Raw genomic sequence first — 19,044 nt, forward strand, 5'->3', positions numbered from 1 at the left:
ATAGGAATTTTGTCACGGTTATAATTAGAAGTGTATTCAAACGTTGGACATAAACATTTCAACACAATTGGGAGTGAAAATTTTTGTGATTTTATTTTGTTTGATTAATTGCTAGACCAAGCACCCAGAAGAACAGAACAATATGGCAACGAGTATTCCCGTACAGATGACCATGGGCAATAATGGTCACAAACAGGCCAATGGATCGATTCCAGTTCCGTCACCACAACCAGTGGCACCGCCTACTAATCCGTCGAACATTTTGATGGAAACTACAGCAGGCACATGGCTCGCGATTGGGTCGTTGGCAGAGAGCTTGGGAGACGTAGAAAAAGCGTTGGCGTCGTACGATTCGGCATTAAGACACTCACCTAACAACCCGGAGATCTTGACCAAGTTGGCTAATATGTATAGGTCGAAGGATGTTTTTTTCAAGGCTGCGGAGTTGTATGAACAAGCGTTGAACTTTCACCCAGAGAACGGTGAAACATGGGGTTTATTGGGTCACTGCTACTTGATGTTAGACGATTTGCAAAGGGCATACGCGGCGTATCAAAGAGCCTTATATTACTTGGATAATCCAAATGTTCCTAAGTTATGGCACGGAATTGGTATTTTATACGACAGATATGGTTCGTTAGAATATGCCGAAGAAGCTTTCGTCCGGGTCTTAGAATTGGACCCCAACTTCGACAAATCAAATGAAATTTACTTTAGATTGGGGATTATTTATAAGCATCAAGGCAAATTACAGTCCGCGCTTGAATGCTTCCAATACATCTTGACTAATCCTCCACATCCATTAACACAACCGGATGTTTGGTTCCAAATCGGATCTGTATTGGAACAACAAAAGGATTGGAATGGGGCCAAGGAAGCTTACGAAAAGGTGTTACAAGTCAATCCCCAACATGCAAAGGTATTGCAACAATTAGGTTGTTTGTATTCTCAAGCAGAACCCGCACCATCGGGAAACTCCAATCAGCAACCTTTCCAACAAGATTTAAATATCGCCTTGAAGTATTTACTACAATCCTTAGAGATCGACCAATCAGATGCCCACTCATGGTACTACCTTGGTAGAGTTCATATGATTAGAGGGGACTTCAATGCTGCTTATGAAGCTTTCCAACAGGCAGTCAACAGAGACTCCAGAAACCCCACATTTTGGTGTTCTATTGGTGTTTTGTATTATCAAATTTCTCAATATCGCGATGCTTTAGATGCGTATACTAGAGCCATTAGATTGAACCCTTACATCAGTGAGGTTTGGTACGACTTAGGAACATTGTATGAGACTTGTAATAATCAAATCAGTGATGCGTTAGATGCGTATAGACAGGCCGAAAGGTTAGATCCAAGTAACCCTCATATCAAGGCAAGATTAGATCAATTAATCAAATACCAACAAGACGGTAATACTCAACCACCTCAACCGCCACCAGTTAGCCAACAACCGAAATTACCACAGGGGATGATCTTAGAAAGCACACAAATGCAACAACAAGGTCCCCAACAACCCCAATTATTACCAGGGCACCCACCACCACCACCATCAGCGCAACAACAATCACAATTACATCAGCAACCACCTCTTTTACAACCTCATCAACAGGGACCGCCACCTCCACATTCGCTCCCACAACCACATCAAATTTCTCAACCTAACCAGCCTGCAGTTTCACCAATTCCACCTGTCCATCAACCTCCTCCACTTGCCCAATCAAATCCACAAACATCGTACCTTCCAAGTATTCCTCAGCCATCATCGCAAATTCAATCATCCACACATACCCCAAACCAAGCAAGTGTTAAACCACCATCACCACCACCGCAGTCAAGTTTACCTCCACCTCAAAATTCTCCACCCCAAAAGAGTACTTCAATTCCTTCAATTCAACAAAATAATGGTACGAAGCGTGATTTGGAAGATAAGAAGGATACCAAGGTCACGAAGAAACAATCAAAGAAGAGTGCGAAGTCACAACAAAATAGCTCTTTAAACTCTTTAGCTAATGCTGCAAATAACGCTAGTTCTGCCAAGTCAGAGACACCAAAGACAGATGAACGTGAACCTAAGTCCACTAAACAAAGTCCAAAAGCTGATAAGGAAAGCTCGAAGTCTAAGACTGAAGTACCTCAATTTTCTTCTAACGTTACTGGTAAAAAAGAAGACGAAGAAGAGGAAACAGAGGAAAAGAAGTCTTCTGAACCAGTTGAACCACCATTGAGAAGAGTTGATGAGGATGAAAATTACGATGATGATTAATGCTTAATTATATTCTCTGCGTGCTATCGTTTTGTATGATTTATGTTTCTCTTATATAGTAAGATGTAAAATAAATTAGTATGTTTAAATATTTACTCTACATATCTTCCTGGAAATCGTTGTGCAAATTCATCTTCATCTTCCGTAATCCAGTTACTATCGTCATTGGCGTTGTCATTATCATCACTTTGTTGGTCATTGGTAGTTTGATGTCTATCGACATCAATGCATAAGACTGACATTTGTGATATTTGTTCAGCTTTCTTTTTACTTAAGTACAAATTTATGCAATCTTTAACAAAAACCACAGCAACCATACCAATTATATTGCCCAATAATACTAATTGATTCTGTGGAATGTCTGAAAATTTCTTAGTTTGTAAAAGTTTAAATATCATGTTGCCTAATTTGGAACTGGCGATAGGCCATAAAACTGTTGTTACAAATCTCATTGTGATAGATTTATATAAAAATGCAGATGAATAGTCATTGTTAATGCATGCTTTAGTTTCATGAATCCATGACAAAACCTTAAGTCTGGAATATGACAATTGTAGATTAGAGTTGAAACAACGTTCATAATATAATAATTTCTTTTTGATGAACTTGAATAGAGTTGTTATCAATGGATACGAAGATTTTGACTTGAATTCTTTCTCAACTTGATCATCTACTGCATCTCTGAAGCTTTTAAATTTAAATTCTAATTTTCCAATATTAGCACCAATTTCTTCTAATTCATCTAATTCAGATGCATCTAATGAATTGGCTATATCACGAGGCCTTATACTCATCGCAATGTTGAAGTGAAGTCTGTTTAAAGTCATTCTAAAGAATAAATCATACACCCATCTCAAAGGTACTAACATAGATATCATATTATTTGCTTTCCACAAATTAATACCGTTTAAAAGCCCTAAGCCCTCAGATATAGACCGTGGGTTCTGAAAAATCCTCAGAACCAGATGTTGAAAGTTAGTAGTTACAGACCTGAATAATTCATGATTACCTAAAGATGAAATATATCCACTTATCATAAATTCGGTAAGCCAATTGTTAAAAGAATTCTCTTTCGAACTGCCCAATAAACAATTCATTATTGAAGTTGAACGCATACGGTAGAGTACTATTGGCAAAACCGGAATACGTGAAAATTTTAATGGATCTACCAATCCTTTGGATAACGCCTGTTCTAAATTATCAATTGCATAATTATTAACATTTCCAAATAAAACTTGAGATAATGAAGAATTTGATAATGCTGCATTGGGTGACGAGTTTTTTGTTAACATTTTTAATAGTATAGGTGTTGGAATCAACGAATCCATCATTTTCAAACCGAGAGATGTTAACCCAATATAACCCATGGAAACGACTCCAGTAACGGCAGAAGTAATCCCAATAAATAGTCCACCGTAAGTAATGCTTCGCGTGATGAGAGTCCTTGTAGCGGTTGTAAACGTCAAGAACGAAGACCTTCTCATACTGAAGACTATATCATCTTTACATTGGGGACATGGCGCCAATAAGAGCACCACAAACCCATTGGATGAGTATTGTGAATCACTATTCGAAGATAAGTTCTCAGCCGTTACGTTACCACTTAAACTGGCCGCAATGTTTGTAATCCAGTTGTTTAATTGTTGCGAAGATATGTTGATGTGAATTCTTGTTTCATGTTGGGGTTGTCCAACTCCAATACTCTCATCATGACTATGGGAATGTGGTCTTCTTACTGAACCCTCTGTAAGAGTCAGAGCGTTAACTACTTGTAACTTATCAGACGATAATGAATTAAACCAGTCAAGTAGACATTTTCTATGAGCAGTTAATGAACAAGTTGAGCATGGATGGACCAAATCTTCAGCATCACGTAAACTTCCAAAAGGTGGTATGTCAGTCTCACCACCTAGACAAAAGCTGCAAACATCTATATCAGTTGACATAACGAAACCAGTTAATAATGCGTTATTGTTATTTGATAAAGAGTATAAAAGATAACGTAGCTCAAATTTGAATGATAACGTTTTCACAGGCAAAATTGCTGCGATTTTAGAGAATGCGTCTTGATGGTTTATTTAACTACGTAGAAACAACAAATATCATCAGTAACGTTCAAAGCTAGCTATATATCGTGATCTATAGTATATTTATAACCACATTAAAGTGATTTCGCAAGCTCAATACCCACAGCCAAATGGTACAATCTTGCATCCACTACACATCCTTCTTCTTTGACTAAACGATGTAATTCTTTAACCAAGTCCTCAAGTGGAACGGAAAATGAATCAATGAATTCACCTTCTTCTAATTGAGGTTTTGGAGTGACGTTCTCAGGTTTTGTCAAGTCTACGTCAACGTAGGCAATTGCCATGTTTGCATTAGTTAAACCTGGATCACTTACCAAATCAGCCATGGAATCTGTCAGATGATTAAAAGTACTATGATAACCAGTTTCCTCTATCAATTCACGAACAGCAGTAGATTCAACACTTTCCTTTGGGTCGACTAATCCTGCTGGCAACTCAATAACGACTGCCCCAACCGGAGGTCTAAATTGCTTCGTCAATACGATCTCCTTCTTCTTATTTGGATGATTGAGCAAAGCCACTATAGCGACACCATCAATATCAGTAGTTTCCGAACGGGTTGTCCTAATGGCCATTTCCCATACTCTGTCGTTACCCCTTGGATCTTTGTAGTTCAATTTACGGGTCTGAATCCATTTTCCTTGTTCTAGCGGCTCTACAGAAACTAATTTAGCATCGTATGGTGAACCTTTTGTATTTTTTGGCATTTTTTTCGAAGTGTTGTGGAAAAAGTATTTATAATATTGATGCACAGCAAAAGACGGTTTCGTGAGATTTCTGATACTCGATTTTGAATATTGAGTGATTCTACAGGACATTTCAAAGAAGAATATAATACCTAGGTGTAAAGGACTATACCCACATATATATAATTTCCTTATTTAAGCAAGATCTTCGTGTACATTCGAGAGCTGCTACTTACATTGCTATTTCAAAATGACACAACAACAAGATGAACTAGATCAAATAAAATCACAAATCCAAGAGCATCTCATATCGTCCGGAAACTACGACATAATAAATAAACAGTTGAAATTGCAACTCTATGAATCTGGATGGTTTGACAAGGTCACACAATTGGCTAACCGTGAATTACAAGAAAACCTGGCTCACGACACGGCCGTCAGTTTCGATCAGTTATTCTCATTCGTAAAGCCTAAAGCAGAAGAGATGGTACCTTCAAATATAAAGGAAGATGTGTTGGAGAGACTTAAGGATTATTTGGACGACGTTATCCAATAATCTCAGCAGCTTATAAATTAGGCCTTCGTACATGTCAGAAGTCGTCGTCGACGAAGAGCAACTGGAGTATCTCTGGACTGGGGATAGCTAGATAACCGGAAATTCTCCACCTTCAATCTGTATACTACATGCATATATACTATAACAAACAATGTAATCAAAATGTACAAAAATTCATAAAGCAACTGATGTAGGACCAGTTGTCCGATGCCAGTGGTTAGTAGTGGTTCCCAGTGGTACCCAATGCGACTCCGACCGCACCAAATGTAACGTTGCAATCCATGTCTCATCATGTCGTATTTTTAGACGTTTGAAAAAAATGTCGTATCCAATCAATAACGATTTTTTGTTGCTGATATTTCTGACTATCACAAAATTAAAACATTAAAAACTTCTTAGTCTTTATACTTCAACAGATAGTAAACATAGCAGAAACATTACAAATACATATTCACATAGGATGTATTCATTAGCTAGAAGATCTATATTGAGTGTCGGCAGACATCAATCTATGAAGATGATTCCATATGGAGCTGTCCGTTCGATTTCCTCAAAGGATTTGACGCCAAAGCCATTGGCTACCGACTTCCCATTGATGTCGCAAAAGACAGCTTCGGCTCCTGTTGATTACGCTTTAACCTCGTTGGATGCCATCGCTAACTGGGCTAGAAAATCGTCGTTTTGGCCCGTCACTTTCGGTTTGGCTTGTTGTGCCGTCGAAATGATGCATGTTTCCACTCCAAGATACGATCAAGATAGATTGGGGATTATTTTCAGAGCATCCCCTCGTCAATCCGATATCATGATTGTCGCAGGTACCGTCACGAACAAGATGGCTCCAGCTTTGAGACAAGTTTACGATCAAATGGCCGACCCAAGATGGGTCATTTCTATGGGCTCGTGTGCCAACGGTGGTGGTTATTACCATTATTCGTACTCGGTCGTCAGAGGCTGTGACAGACTTATCCCTGTAGATGTCTACGTTCCTGGATGTCCTCCAACTGCCGAAGCCTTGATGTACGGTGTTTTCCAATTACAAAAGAAAATGATGAAGACTAGAATCACCAGATTATGGTACAGAAGTTAATCTCCTCACCCTTCCCCATCCTCCGATTATCGCTTGTTTACAAGCAATCATTATAAATATCATAGTATCTATTTCCGGATCTTCCCCATCTACAAATCATAATAATTGTACAATTTTTCAAAATGATTCAAATGATTATGCAATGATATTTTCGCTCTCATTTTATGTTCCATAATTTGATGGCCTACGGACTTTGCTACACATTTCCCATTTGCTGGTTCCCATTTGATTCGACCTTCAGTTACTTCTATTTATAATTTTTATTGCATTGTATTTTAGACTCTACATACGTTTAAATATCACTCTTATGGTAACCTCACGTGTAGGCTTGACTCTTTCTCACATTTTGCCAAAACGACCACCCTTCCAAGCGCGCAATATGATTGGTTGGACTTTCTATGCGAATGTGCTTCTCAATATTCGGATATTTGCGCAATCGTCCTAACGTCAGTAAAACTTTGCCACTTTCAGTAAAGATGAGACCTTCACCCCCTTTTTGGCTAAATTAAAGCAAATTTAATTTTCTTTTTTATCTTCTTTAGCCCATTATTAATCTTGTAATTATATATATATATATATTAAAATGGCAAGAACCAAGCAAACAGCTAGAAAGTCCACAGGTGGTAAGGCCCCAAGAAAGCAACTTGCTTCAAAGGCCGCCAGAAAATCGGCACCAGTCAGTGGTGGTGTTAAGAAGCCACACAGATATAAGCCAGGTACTGTTGCTTTGAGAGAAATCAGAAGATTCCAAAAGTCTACTGAGTTATTGATCAGAAAATTACCATTCCAAAGATTGGTTAGAGAAATTGCTCAAGATTTCAAGTCTGATTTGAGATTCCAATCTTCGGCTATCGGTGCATTGCAAGAAGCAGTTGAAGCTTACTTGGTTTCGTTATTCGAAGACACAAACTTGTGTGCTATCCACGCGAAGAGAGTCACCATTCAAAAGAAGGATATCCAATTAGCTAGAAGATTGAGAGGTGAAAGATCGTAGATTGGCGATGCGGAAGGTTATACTGGGATTTCAATTTTTGGTTTTCTTTCGGGTGATTTGGTTTTCTTCGCTTCTGATAAGTTTAGTTTTAGTTTTTTTAGGTTAGGACTCGTAGGAGTCATTTTTAGTGTTTAAATATTACGGTTATGTTTATGTTTACGGAGTTGTAGATGACTAGCGAACTACTGCGTTTGTGGAGCACAACCACAAGTGGTGCGTATGTAACAAAAAACGAAAAGCCTATAATAAATTAGTCTAGAGCTAAACAGTAGAATATTGAACTATATAATAACAATTATGCAATATAACATTGAATGGGCGAAGTGAAATAAACGGAATATTGAAGGAAACACAAACATTTGGTATATAAAATTGCTTTTAAGGTCGAACGTAGAGCTCTGAGAAATTCAATCATCATTATCATTTTTACTATCATTATCATCTGCCTTAGCATTATCTATACTATCGTCATTAGCTGCTCGATCATCTTGAGGTGGGTACATAGCTTGAGGGTCAAGCTGCTGCAGTGGTATAAATTGTTGGTACTGAAGATCATGCATTGGAAATCCTCCATTGAACATTGGAGGCATCATAAACCTGTGGTCTCCTTGGTAGGCCATGAAGTTTTCTGAATTGGCATTGGAATCATGATTCTCACCATTCAAATTCATATGAGCCATTGAATCAGCCAATTCATCTTGTCCTTGTTGGGAACCAGGAGGTGGAATGTGATAATCTGTAGGTAGGCCACCCATGTAGAATGGGGGTGGCGCAATTCCATGCCCTCTACCTTGGCTTTCATTAGAAGGTCTTTCATTTGAATCAACGTCAGATTTATCGAATGAAGCATCATTATCTTCACTTGATGTAGAGTAATTCTGAATGTTCGAAGGATTAGGAGAACGCAAATTACCACGCGATTGCATAGAAATATGTGGAGGAAGGCCCATTGGTGGCATTCCTCCCATCATTGGCATACCAGCATTTTGCGAATGCCCATGTGCTCCAGGTATCGGCGGAGGATATCCACCAGCGGCTGCCGCAGCGGCAGCGGCAGCAATTGCACTAGCTGGGTCCATTCCCATAGATAATGCAGTTGCAGCTTGCATTTGAGCAGCCTGGGCTACTTGTTGTTGTTGCTGTTGGTATTTCTTATTATTCATCGAAACTCTGCCCCAACTTAATCTAACTCTATTACCTCCAATAATAAACCCTTGCATAGCAGCAATTGCTTCTTCAGCTTCTTCACGGGAGGAATATTTAATGAAACCACAATTCTTTCCTGGTGGGATTTTCACTTGTTGAATTATACCAAACGGTTTAAAGAGCGTAAATAAAGTTTGTTCGGTAACTTCAGATGATAAACCTCCGACAAATACTGTAGTATTATTAGGGTCAGTAAATGGCTGACCGTGTTGACCGCCCTGTAAATTCGGGGACCTAAGCTGCTCAACGTTAGGCTGGCCATTTGACGAAACATTCTGATCACGGTCGTCACTATATTCTTTGGTAGGTTGCATATCCATAGGAGACATATGACTTGGATATGATTGCCGTGGAGGTACCTGATGAGGATGGTGTGGTGGAGGTGGCATTTGTGGATTTCCAAAAAATCCAAATGGAGAACCACCCATTGGCATAGCATTGGGTGGAATAAACATTTGTCTTCCCTGGTCAGGATTATAGAAATTAGGACTTGGAATATTAGGGTATCGAAGCTTTCCTCCTACATTCCTTGGAGTCGCTAAGGCAACCCTCAATGGTCTCCCACCAAACCAAGCACCATGCATTTCTACCAACGCCCGCTGTCTTTCCAGTTCATCCGTGAATCTAACGAACCCAAAGCATCTTGATTTGCCAGAAACAGGGTCTGTCATAACCCGTACTGTTTTAATCGATGTTGGGAAACTTTTCTGGAAAAATGCCAATAAATGTGCTTCAGTTGTGGACGCCGATAAATCTCCAACAAATAATGAATATTCAGGAGTCTGAACGATAGGAGCACTCAACGTTGCACCACTAGCCCAATTAAGTCTGAAATATTTCTTCTGATTATCTGGGTTATTCGGAAATTGCTGTTGCGATGGCATAGCTATATCTGGTAATAATTGGCCATTTAAACCCAATGCTTGTTGAGCATCATCAAAACTTTCAAATTCAACAAAACAATAACCAGAATGTGAGAGTCCTTGTGCATTATTCTCTGGTTTAGGGGTTTTAGGCTTTATAATCTTAACAGTTACCTTTTTATGCAATATCTGCCACCATAAATCAGATATAGCACCTTCATCTAGCCACGGGTCTAAGTCACCCATCCATAATGTACGTGGAGAATCAGGCTGACCTGTATTGGACCCTTGCTCTTTTTCAGCTGCTACACTCGATTGTTGCGTAGACACAGGCGGCCTAGGTATAGTAAAACCTGATAGCATTTCTTGTTCTTGTTGGTGCTGATGGCTAGCAGTACTTGATGTTAATGCAGGCTGTTCTAATGGTGCGACAGCACCATGCAAGTTGGACAGAACACTAGGGTTAGCAACCGAAGACGGCTTGATACCTGTATTTTCAGAATCAACACCAACAGGGGTGTCACTACCAGTTTCGGCATTATTTGAAACATATTCACCTTTATTAGATTGTAAAAAAGACATATTGCTTAACCTTATTGAGTACTTAAATCAAACGGAAAATATGAAAAAGCAAGCTGGGAATCAATGGAACAAAGTAAATCGAATCAGTCAATATTTGATGCAAGAGTTACGGTACCCACGAGTAATAATTGAACGGGATAGTGATATGAGTTAATTTTGCTTTGAAACGAAGTTTTTAAATGGTATCACTAAACAACTTCAATTTCTATAAAAATTGATAAAGAATGCAATCGAAATTAACGAGTAACCTAAGAAGCAAAAAAAATCCAATTATGTATCAAAATAAAAGCCTATATTCAACAATTGATGTTTCAAAAAACTAGCGACTTTCTATTAATTCGTAATGGAGCAAGGTTTACAATTGCAACGAGTTGACTAAAAGAATAAATCAAAATGAAAAACTTGATGTTTAAAACACTGTAATAAAAAATTAGCTTGGTGGTGTAGAATTAAACTAATTGATTCAAGAATTAGGTTTATATCAACTTAATGCTTTGAAAATTGGTTGCTTACAATTCTTACTTACATTGGTTAACTAATTTAAAATATAATCTAAAATCATAAACTGTAAAACTATTATGATTTACAAGTTATCCGTATTGACCCAGTTTTTGTTTTGATCTGTAACAAAATAAACAATAGATCAGCGGCTATCATTTAGTAATTGAAGAACAATTAATATTCTTGGAGTCATTTGCTTCTAGAGATATTACTTATTGTTAGGTTTGTGAGTTATGAGTAGGTTCGTGCTGGATACTTCCACTTCTCAAAGCTCTACTGCGATGAATATCCGCAAATTTATTAGAGATACGGAGCTCAGTGATCATAGAGCAAATAGAGATACATCTACTTTGCCGTCTACGACGAACCAGTCCAACAAGGAGCCCGAGGAGAAGTACCTGATAAACGATAGTCACGAGCCGTCTTTTCATTTTATTAATAAGAGTTTGATGGACCAAATCAATAGATCAGATCACATAGATAAAAGCCAAACTTCAGACCAGATGGGGCCTGTGAAGACGATTTCGGGCCAACAAGAGTATGGCAAGAAAGACGTAACTGGGACAAATGAAAATAACGAGAACAAACAGAATAGCGATAATAATGAGCATGATAATGGCAATAATTCGTATCAGAACAAATTGAAATACTTGCCCAATTCTGATTTCAAATACGATAGCAACAACTCGTTTAGCATGAATTCGATGAATTCGCCAATATCGATACCGAACACATTCAAATACAAGTCGCATCCTAATGCGAAAACTAAATCCCAGCTAGGAGTTTCTCAAGTGGACAGTGTTCCAGAAGTAGAAGAGCATTCTATCCTTATTCCTACTAAGAACAAAGGCGATTCGCAGCATGATTCCGATACACCACCCATGAAGACTTCCACTATAAAACATATACAACAAGAAGAACACAATTCTTTGAATAATGCTGATTTCAATGCCACCCCCGACTGGATGCCGGAAGAACTTGCTGATAAATGGGTACCACCGAAATCTTTTGAAATCCAAAACCTTGAAAACCTAGACCAAGGTGATTTTGGATCTTCGGTTAGGATTACAAAACAAACAGACTCAAATCGGGATTTGGATATGAATCTACAATTTTCTTCTACTAATACGATGATCCACAATTCAAAGCCCATGGTGAATGAGACCCCTATGTGGAAAAAGGCTTCGAAGGAATACGAGTCAAATAGAAAATCACAACCTCAATTGCATAATATTTTCCTTTCGATGGACAGTCTGAAAGAAGAAGGTACTAACATAGATAAATCAGCATATATTAGTCGAGGTGTACAAGGTGAAAGAGAACACGAATCGGAACCGAACAATAATTCAGCCTCGTCTACCTTATCAACACCCATGGCATCAATATCCAATAAAAGTGGTACCGCATTAACAAAGAATCAAATAATTCAATTGGAGAATATTCTAGAGGGAGAGGGTAAAGGCAAACCTAATGATTTTTTATTACATGTCCCAAACCCGGAATCACCATTGAAATTATTCGGAGATAAATATAATACTTTTACTAAGGGGAAATTGACAGATCTTCTTCAAAAGATTAACACCAAGACGCCCTCATCTGTAAATCCCCAGAAAAGTGTTGAAAATAAGAAGAATAAATATGGCGAAGCAATTCCAGACTCCTCAAACCCACTCGAAGAGCCTCACCTAAGAATTAAGAATTTTACAAAGTCAGGAACTTATACAGAAGAGCAATTCCTACAAAATGCAAATAATATATTCAATAATATTCAAAGGAGGGGATTTAAAATGAATCAAGACCTCACGCATGATATGAGCTATGCGGATGGCAGACAGCGTTCATTATCATCGGCTGTAAATTCTCAGTCTACAGCTACTTCAACACCTAAAAATATTAAAGTTAATGATATTGATAAAATCACGTCCGAAGATGAATATTCATCCTTCACAAGTGGGTTTGAAGAACACGAAAGCACAGAATTTCCGCAATACAATACTGACAGAGGTCATGCTGAAACTCATCAAAATGAGTATACTTCGTTTGATCAAAGCAATTCTGTGAAAGATAATGAAAACGCCAGCTTTTCGAATTTATCACCACGTAATTTACAAGCATTACAAAGGGAATTAACTCATTCGAACGAAAGCATATATACAATTGATGAGGGATATACAGAAGATAGGAACTCCAATAAAAACTTTAAAGAGTCAAACGTAAACCACGGTGAAAAATCAGAAGGAAATCCAAACGAAATTAAATATTTTGCCAACAGACTAGAAGAATTGGAAAGAATGATGAAAGATCTTAACGTGAATGCATATCAAGCTGATATTCAAAAATTGGAGAATGAAAACACTAGGTTGAAACACGAGTTAGAAAGGAGAACATCTAGTAATGGAAATCAAGGAGACGGTTGTGAAGTAGTCATTGACGACATAGACTTTACTAATGACGATTTGAGTCAAATGCAAGATTTTATCAAGTGGAAACGGGCATCTCAATTGCGGTTACAAAACAATAATTCCTTGAATGGTTCTCCGATACTGAAACTGAAAGAGAAGAGTGGCAACCAGCATCCCATTATTAGAGGTAGAGTAGAACCCGGAATTGAATTACCCGTAGCATACGATAACATGATTCTTGATACAAAGAACCAGAAATGGATAGCAAATGACAAAGAAAATCAATATCACGGCAGTTTGGATTCGATTGAAGATTTGTTGTCACGCTCGGAAGAAAACGAAGAGAGAGGAGAACTAAACAACACGAATAACATTCTTGGTGAGGGTAAACCTTCGACTAAATCAAGAAAAATTGCCAGAAGAAATAATGATAGTAAATTGGAAGTTTCATTTAATTTACCTAATATGACCGACGAAATACATGAAACAACTCACGAATACGAAGACAAATCCCCATCATTGAATAATGTTACTCATATATCTCAAATTAATGATATGACTTTTTCACAAACAAAGAAGAAATTGGTAGCAGTTATAACTGACATTTTATCAGTTGGACAAAATTTTAGACCTATTAACTGGGAGAAAGTAACAGATATCGCTATGACAGGATATCAATTGGATAGTATAAAAGATTTGAATAAGTTTCTTCCCAGATTGAATAACGTGGATCTCTCAGATAATAATATCAAATTTTTAGATGGACTTCCTAAGAGAGTCCTTAATTTGAATGTCTCTCACAATGATATTGAACATATGACATCTTTCAACAAATATCATGATTTACAACATTTGAACGTATCATTTAATAAATTGAGTAATCTTTCAAACGTGAGTAACAATATTCATTTAACGGAATTGACCGCTCTTAATAATAAGTTGGTATCGATCGATGGTATCAGAAAATTAGAAAATTTGACAAGAATCGATGTCTCTCAGAATGATTTGATGGGAGAAATTGATTTTGCAAACTTTAAACTAGTAAACTTACAAGAGCTAAATATTTCAGAGAATAGTATCCAGTCATTAAGCGGTTTAGAGTGCTTGCCAAGGTTAAGAATATTGAACGCAAATGAAAACCAAATTATGCATATCTCATGTATGGAGAAACATTCGCACTTGAAGAAAATGCTTCTTAAACTGAATAACTTACAGAAGTTAAATTTAGAACCGTATCCATTTATAAGATGTCTAAGGATTGATGGGAATAATCTAAACGTGGTTACTGATTTTAAGAAATTGAGGCATTTGGAAGAGCTATCTTGCAAATCTCAAAATAATCCTGATGTGATAAATAATATGTTGAACGGATCTAATGATATACTGAAGTTAGATCTATCTGGAAATGGTAATTTTGATTTATTTCCTAATAATCCCAATGTCAGTGGATTAAATCATAATATTCATTATGAACCATTCTTGAATTTAAATGTCCTAGTGTTATCAGCGATGAATCTTTCTAAACTCCCAGCTGATTTTGCAGCTTCATTTCCAAATATCAGAGAATTGAATTTAAATTTTAATAACTTAAGCAACATTGCGGCATTATCAAAAATGCAGAATATAAAGCGATTGTACATGGTGAGTAACAATGTGAGAGAGATAGGAAGTGTTGTTGAGAGCTTAAAGGGAGTACGTAATACCTTGCGAGTATTAGATTTAAGATTAAATCCTATCAACATATTGGTTTACCCTTACGTTTTTAACCCTCAGGAATTGGACTATTTACAATTGGAAATAGGTAATAAGACTGAGGGAGCACCGATACAATTAGAAACATTAGATGACATAGAGAGCTTTGCGATCCACTATGAATCATTGACCAGAAACCATGAAGATTGGTCTGAAAGAGATTCAAAGTTTTTTTCTCATTTGAAATCCAATGCAAATCTGGAAAAAGCAAAACATAGATATAATTATGAAACTTTATTGATAAATTTCTTCAACCACTTAAGAAAACTAGATGGAGGCATGATCACATACGATAAAAGAGTTTCCTTAACAAAGAGGTCTAAATTGGAGGATGTGCATGGGTTAATTCAATCATAATTTGCATAGCTAAATAAAATCCGTTATAGGTACCTTGAATATAAAAATAAAAGAAATCACTAAATAATATGTAAACCTAATATGGCAGGATAATACATGTACTATTTTGCCAGTTCTTATTTATATATACATTACTGCTTATCCCAGTCCTTGAGCATCTATCAATAATTAAAGCTGTTATCCAATTCCTATAATCAAACAATCTCTTAACATATAGACTTAGACGATTATATACTGTATAGATTATTACACGAAAGCCATATCAATTTCAGTAGGACAACAATCAATTGTAAAAGCATAGTTTGACAGGCGTCAGCAATAAATTTCTGTAGTTATTGCCTAATTAGGTAAGCGATCAAAAAAATACCTTTTGTTCGATCTACACTTTTCATTTCCTTCATCGCATCTACAGTAATGATAATCCTTTAATCAATCAATCTAATTAATAATTGGGTATTCAAATTTTAAATTAGTCTAATCAAAGAATGTCAGGTGAAAGTTGGTATGTAGAGGACCTTTATTTTTCTAGTTCATGGATATATAAACTGGCTCGTATTCTCGTTTTGAATAGCTAGTGTGCCATTTTTCAGAATTTCAAAATACTAACATCAAAATAGGTTATTTATTTTAGCTGTTGTTGTTAACGCTGTTAACTTGTTTGCTCAAGTTTTCTTTACTATCATGTATTCGGATTTAGAATGTGATTATATTAATCCAATTGAATTATGTAACAAATTAAATCCATGGTTTATCCCAGAAGGTGGTTTACATGCTTTCATTACTGCATTATTCTTGGTTAATGGATACTGGTTTGTCTTTTTATTGAATTTGCCATTACTTGCATTTAACGTCAACAAATTTTTAAATAAGAATCACTTGTTGGATGCGACAGAAATTTTCAGAACTTTATCTAAACATAAGAAGGAATCATTTATCAAGTTAGGTTTCCATTTATTGATGTTCTTCTTCTTCTTGTACAGAATGATTATGGCTTTAATTGCTGATGATAGCTAAGTAGGTTAAACCAATGATATTTTGCAGCAGGAGTTCAATCTATCGAAGTAGCCTATACTTATTCATGAAGCATTATAGAATTGAATAACTTTAATATAATCACATTCAACTTCTGCATAAACATGCTGTACTTTTTAATATTGTTTTACTATTTCAGATTTTATCTATTTCTACTACTCGTCTTTAATATTTATATTTATATATATTAAGCTTGTAATTAAATTTAATTATATACGTTTAATTACTATTATGATAGCTCGTTCTCTATTTTACTTAACTTTTTATTAATTAAGATCAACTTTTTAAACATGCCTGAGTTAGGATTAATTACTTTACTTAAGGTAAATATGTCCTTGTCAATCGCTTCTCCCGTACTCTTGTTGTTTTGTTCGGGTATTTCTGAGGAGTTACGATTGCCTGCTTTATATCCATCTACCGTGCTAGATAAAGATTGTAATTTATTTGTCATCTTATTAAAATTTTTGAATTTTGACCTCTCATTTTGATAATTGCCTCTCATTTTATTCAACTCTGAGCCTATATCTGTATGACTTTTCTTTAATTCAAATATTTTATTTCTTAGTTGTGTTTTCTTTTTTTGAATTTCATTTATCTCTTGTGAAATATCATTGATATTGGCATGAGCATCAAATAAGTAGCCTAAATGATGCAAAACATGATTTTTAAACTCATTATGGATTAAAGGTTCGTTCAATATCTGTGAGTTCGAATTTACTGGATTGAAATTTTCGATCAAATGCTTGATTACGTCCAATGTATTTATTCTCAATCGTTTATCTCGATTCTGACTTGTTATTATACGCTCAGTGTTAATATACATCGGTTTCTGAGTTTCATTGGGCCTGGTTTTTGCAAGCGACACGGGCTTTTTATTCTCATAAATGTTTGGCCTCAAACTTTTACGCTTGGGCTGAATGGGTTTCGAGCTTGTCTTTTCGTCATAATCTTTTTCGATTCTATAACTAGGAGTTTCCTTTCTAAGGATCCTAGCTGATCTTCGTGGAGTATCTGTAGCCATATTCTCGATACTACTGGTAGTTTCCGTACCTTTCCGTGGCCGTCCCCTCTTCCTCTTTATTTTAGGAGTAGCTGCAATTTCTTCGGGTTTGGTTATCTTTCTAGGCCTACCTCTACCCCTTTTTTCTGGCTTCTTAGCATCTTCCTGATTTAATTCCTGAACGGGATTAGTATTAGACGTGCTGTCTTCATGAAAATCATCGTCAAATTCATCTCCGAATTGAATATCATCTGGCGTGTCGTCGTTCTCTGTTTGAGTCGAATCTTTCATGCGTTTAGAATCTTCGTCCATTTCAGTTTTAACGCCATTTACAAATGTCTTTCCGTTATTATGTACTGGCGAAGAATCTGATTCGTCTATGGCTTCCTTATGCGTGTTTTGAGTTCCATCAGGCAGTAGATTGTCAGAATTCATATCGTTTACACCTTCAGAATTTATTGTCATACGATTCCTAAACCTAGGCAAGTCCTTAATATCTTCATTATTTATGAGTGCTGATTTCAATTTCTTTGACTCTCTTTCTATTGACAACCTTCTTGCATTTTTAGATACTGTTGGAACAATTCTTAGCGTGTCTGCTAGCACATTTCTCTTTCTATAAAATGATATATTAGTTATTTCCTTTCCGTATTAAGTTGTAATCGTTTGAACATACCCTGGTCCTCGTTTCCTAAACTCTTTTTTGGCTAGTCTATCCTCATTGGACATTATTGATAGCCCTACCTTTGGTGTAGATGTATATTTATTTTGATAAGAATTTATATTATAGTGCAATAAACGATTCGCACATAGCGAATAACATCCATACATTTTATAAGAGGAACTACAACTAAAACTAGTCTACATTTAACAGTATTAAAATAGTAAAAAATTATATTAACCATTCACTATCTTGGTTTTTTTGAGATGCACAATAAACTATACAATATATAAAATAATATTAAAAATTATCAAATAATTTATTGTTGGGAGAAGTGTTCCAATAAAATGTTTCTTTCATCGGAATCGTTACCCCAGTTCTTGACAACAACACAAGAAGCACCAACGACCTTTCTGGCGTTACCTTCTCTGTCTAATTGACATAAACCAGCCCATTCACCTAATAATTTGGCGTCAGAGACCTTGATCAATGGGATCTTTTCTTCTGGTTCGTTACATAAAGCTTCAACTAACTTAATAATAGATTCTTCAGTAACAGAGTCACATAAGACACATAATTGAGCTTCACCTCTAGATAAAGCCTTAGAGGCTTCTCTTAAACCTCTGGCTAAACCATCGTGAACTAAAGAAGTTCTTAAGACAACTTTTAAAGCATCTTCGATGGAAATAGAGCCGGATTCTTGTTGTTCAACGGCAACTTCTTCGACAACTGGTTGTTCTTCAATGTCAGACATATTTGATATAATTAGACTTCTTCGACAGGGATTTTCTGCTCAGTAAAGAACAAGAAGAACTATTATAAAGAGGTGCGCACGGAAATTTTTCAGTATTGAGGTTAGCGCATGAACGGTATAAAAAAAAAATTTAAATGGAAAATTACACAAAATGTTTTTCTGTTCTTTGGGGCTTCAACCCTAGTACTACTAAACAGTATACATTTTGGCTGCAATATGTATGGTATATAACTTATCATGCATTGCAGTATA

General features: G+C 36.4%; 10 protein-coding genes across 10 annotated transcripts; 5 read left to right on the forward strand and 5 right to left on the reverse strand. All coding sequences in view use genetic code 12, as the record gives it.

Annotated features, from left to right (window-relative positions):
- Positions 1-142: 142 nt before the first annotated feature.
- On the forward strand, positions 143-2,269 carry DEHA2F02464g (DEHA2F02464p; the record flags this gene model as incomplete). The annotated part of the gene is made up of 1 exon (XM_460471.1): positions 143-2,269. One exon carries the CDS (start codon positions 143-145, stop codon positions 2,267-2,269), a length of 2,127 nt encoding a protein of 708 aa, XP_460471.1.
- Positions 2,270-2,361: 92 nt separating this feature from the next.
- DEHA2F02486g (DEHA2F02486p) lies at positions 2,362-4,215 on the reverse strand (the record flags this gene model as incomplete). The annotated part of the gene is made up of 1 exon (XM_460472.1): positions 2,362-4,215. The coding sequence occupies one exon, from the start codon at positions 4,213-4,215 to the stop codon at positions 2,362-2,364; it is 1,854 nt and encodes a 617-aa protein (XP_460472.2).
- A 215-nt stretch (positions 4,216-4,430) lies between these two features.
- On the reverse strand, positions 4,431-5,066 carry DEHA2F02508g (DEHA2F02508p; the record flags this gene model as incomplete). The annotated part of the gene is made up of 1 exon (XM_460473.2): positions 4,431-5,066. The coding sequence occupies one exon, from the start codon at positions 5,064-5,066 to the stop codon at positions 4,431-4,433; it is 636 nt and encodes a 211-aa protein (XP_460473.2).
- Positions 5,067-5,295: 229 nt separating this feature from the next.
- DEHA2F02530g (DEHA2F02530p) lies at positions 5,296-5,601 on the forward strand (the record flags this gene model as incomplete). The annotated part of the gene is made up of 1 exon (XM_460474.1): positions 5,296-5,601. The coding sequence occupies one exon, from the start codon at positions 5,296-5,298 to the stop codon at positions 5,599-5,601; it is 306 nt and encodes a 101-aa protein (XP_460474.2).
- Positions 5,602-6,061: 460 nt separating this feature from the next.
- On the forward strand, positions 6,062-6,688 carry DEHA2F02552g (DEHA2F02552p; the record flags this gene model as incomplete). Its single annotated transcript, XM_460475.1, has 1 exon — positions 6,062-6,688. One exon carries the CDS (start codon positions 6,062-6,064, stop codon positions 6,686-6,688), a length of 627 nt encoding a protein of 208 aa, XP_460475.1.
- Positions 6,689-7,271: 583 nt separating this feature from the next.
- Positions 7,272-7,682, forward strand: DEHA2F02574g (DEHA2F02574p; the record flags this gene model as incomplete). Its single annotated transcript, XM_460476.1, has 1 exon — positions 7,272-7,682. One exon carries the CDS (start codon positions 7,272-7,274, stop codon positions 7,680-7,682), a length of 411 nt encoding a protein of 136 aa, XP_460476.1.
- A 407-nt stretch (positions 7,683-8,089) lies between these two features.
- Positions 8,090-10,333, reverse strand: DEHA2F02596g (DEHA2F02596p; the record flags this gene model as incomplete). Its single annotated transcript, XM_002770682.1, has 1 exon — positions 8,090-10,333. The coding sequence occupies one exon, from the start codon at positions 10,331-10,333 to the stop codon at positions 8,090-8,092; it is 2,244 nt and encodes a 747-aa protein (XP_002770728.1).
- Positions 10,334-16,026: 5,693 nt separating this feature from the next.
- Positions 16,027-16,359, forward strand: DEHA2F02618g (DEHA2F02618p; the record flags this gene model as incomplete). Its single annotated transcript, XM_460479.1, has 1 exon — positions 16,027-16,359. The coding sequence occupies one exon, from the start codon at positions 16,027-16,029 to the stop codon at positions 16,357-16,359; it is 333 nt and encodes a 110-aa protein (XP_460479.1).
- Positions 16,360-16,606: 247 nt separating this feature from the next.
- On the reverse strand, positions 16,607-17,842 carry DEHA2F02640g (DEHA2F02640p; the record flags this gene model as incomplete). The annotated part of the gene is made up of 1 exon (XM_460481.1): positions 16,607-17,842. The coding sequence occupies one exon, from the start codon at positions 17,840-17,842 to the stop codon at positions 16,607-16,609; it is 1,236 nt and encodes a 411-aa protein (XP_460481.2).
- A 515-nt stretch (positions 17,843-18,357) lies between these two features.
- Positions 18,358-18,792, reverse strand: DEHA2F02662g (40S ribosomal protein S12; the record flags this gene model as incomplete). The annotated part of the gene is made up of 1 exon (XM_460482.1): positions 18,358-18,792. The coding sequence occupies one exon, from the start codon at positions 18,790-18,792 to the stop codon at positions 18,358-18,360; it is 435 nt and encodes a 144-aa protein (XP_460482.1).
- Positions 18,793-19,044: the final 252 nt, after the last annotated feature.

The sequence above is a fragment of the Debaryomyces hansenii genome, assembly GCF_000006445.2.
Source record: "Debaryomyces hansenii CBS767 chromosome F complete sequence".
In the NCBI taxonomy this organism is placed as follows: domain Eukaryota; kingdom Fungi; phylum Ascomycota; class Pichiomycetes; order Serinales; family Debaryomycetaceae; genus Debaryomyces; species Debaryomyces hansenii.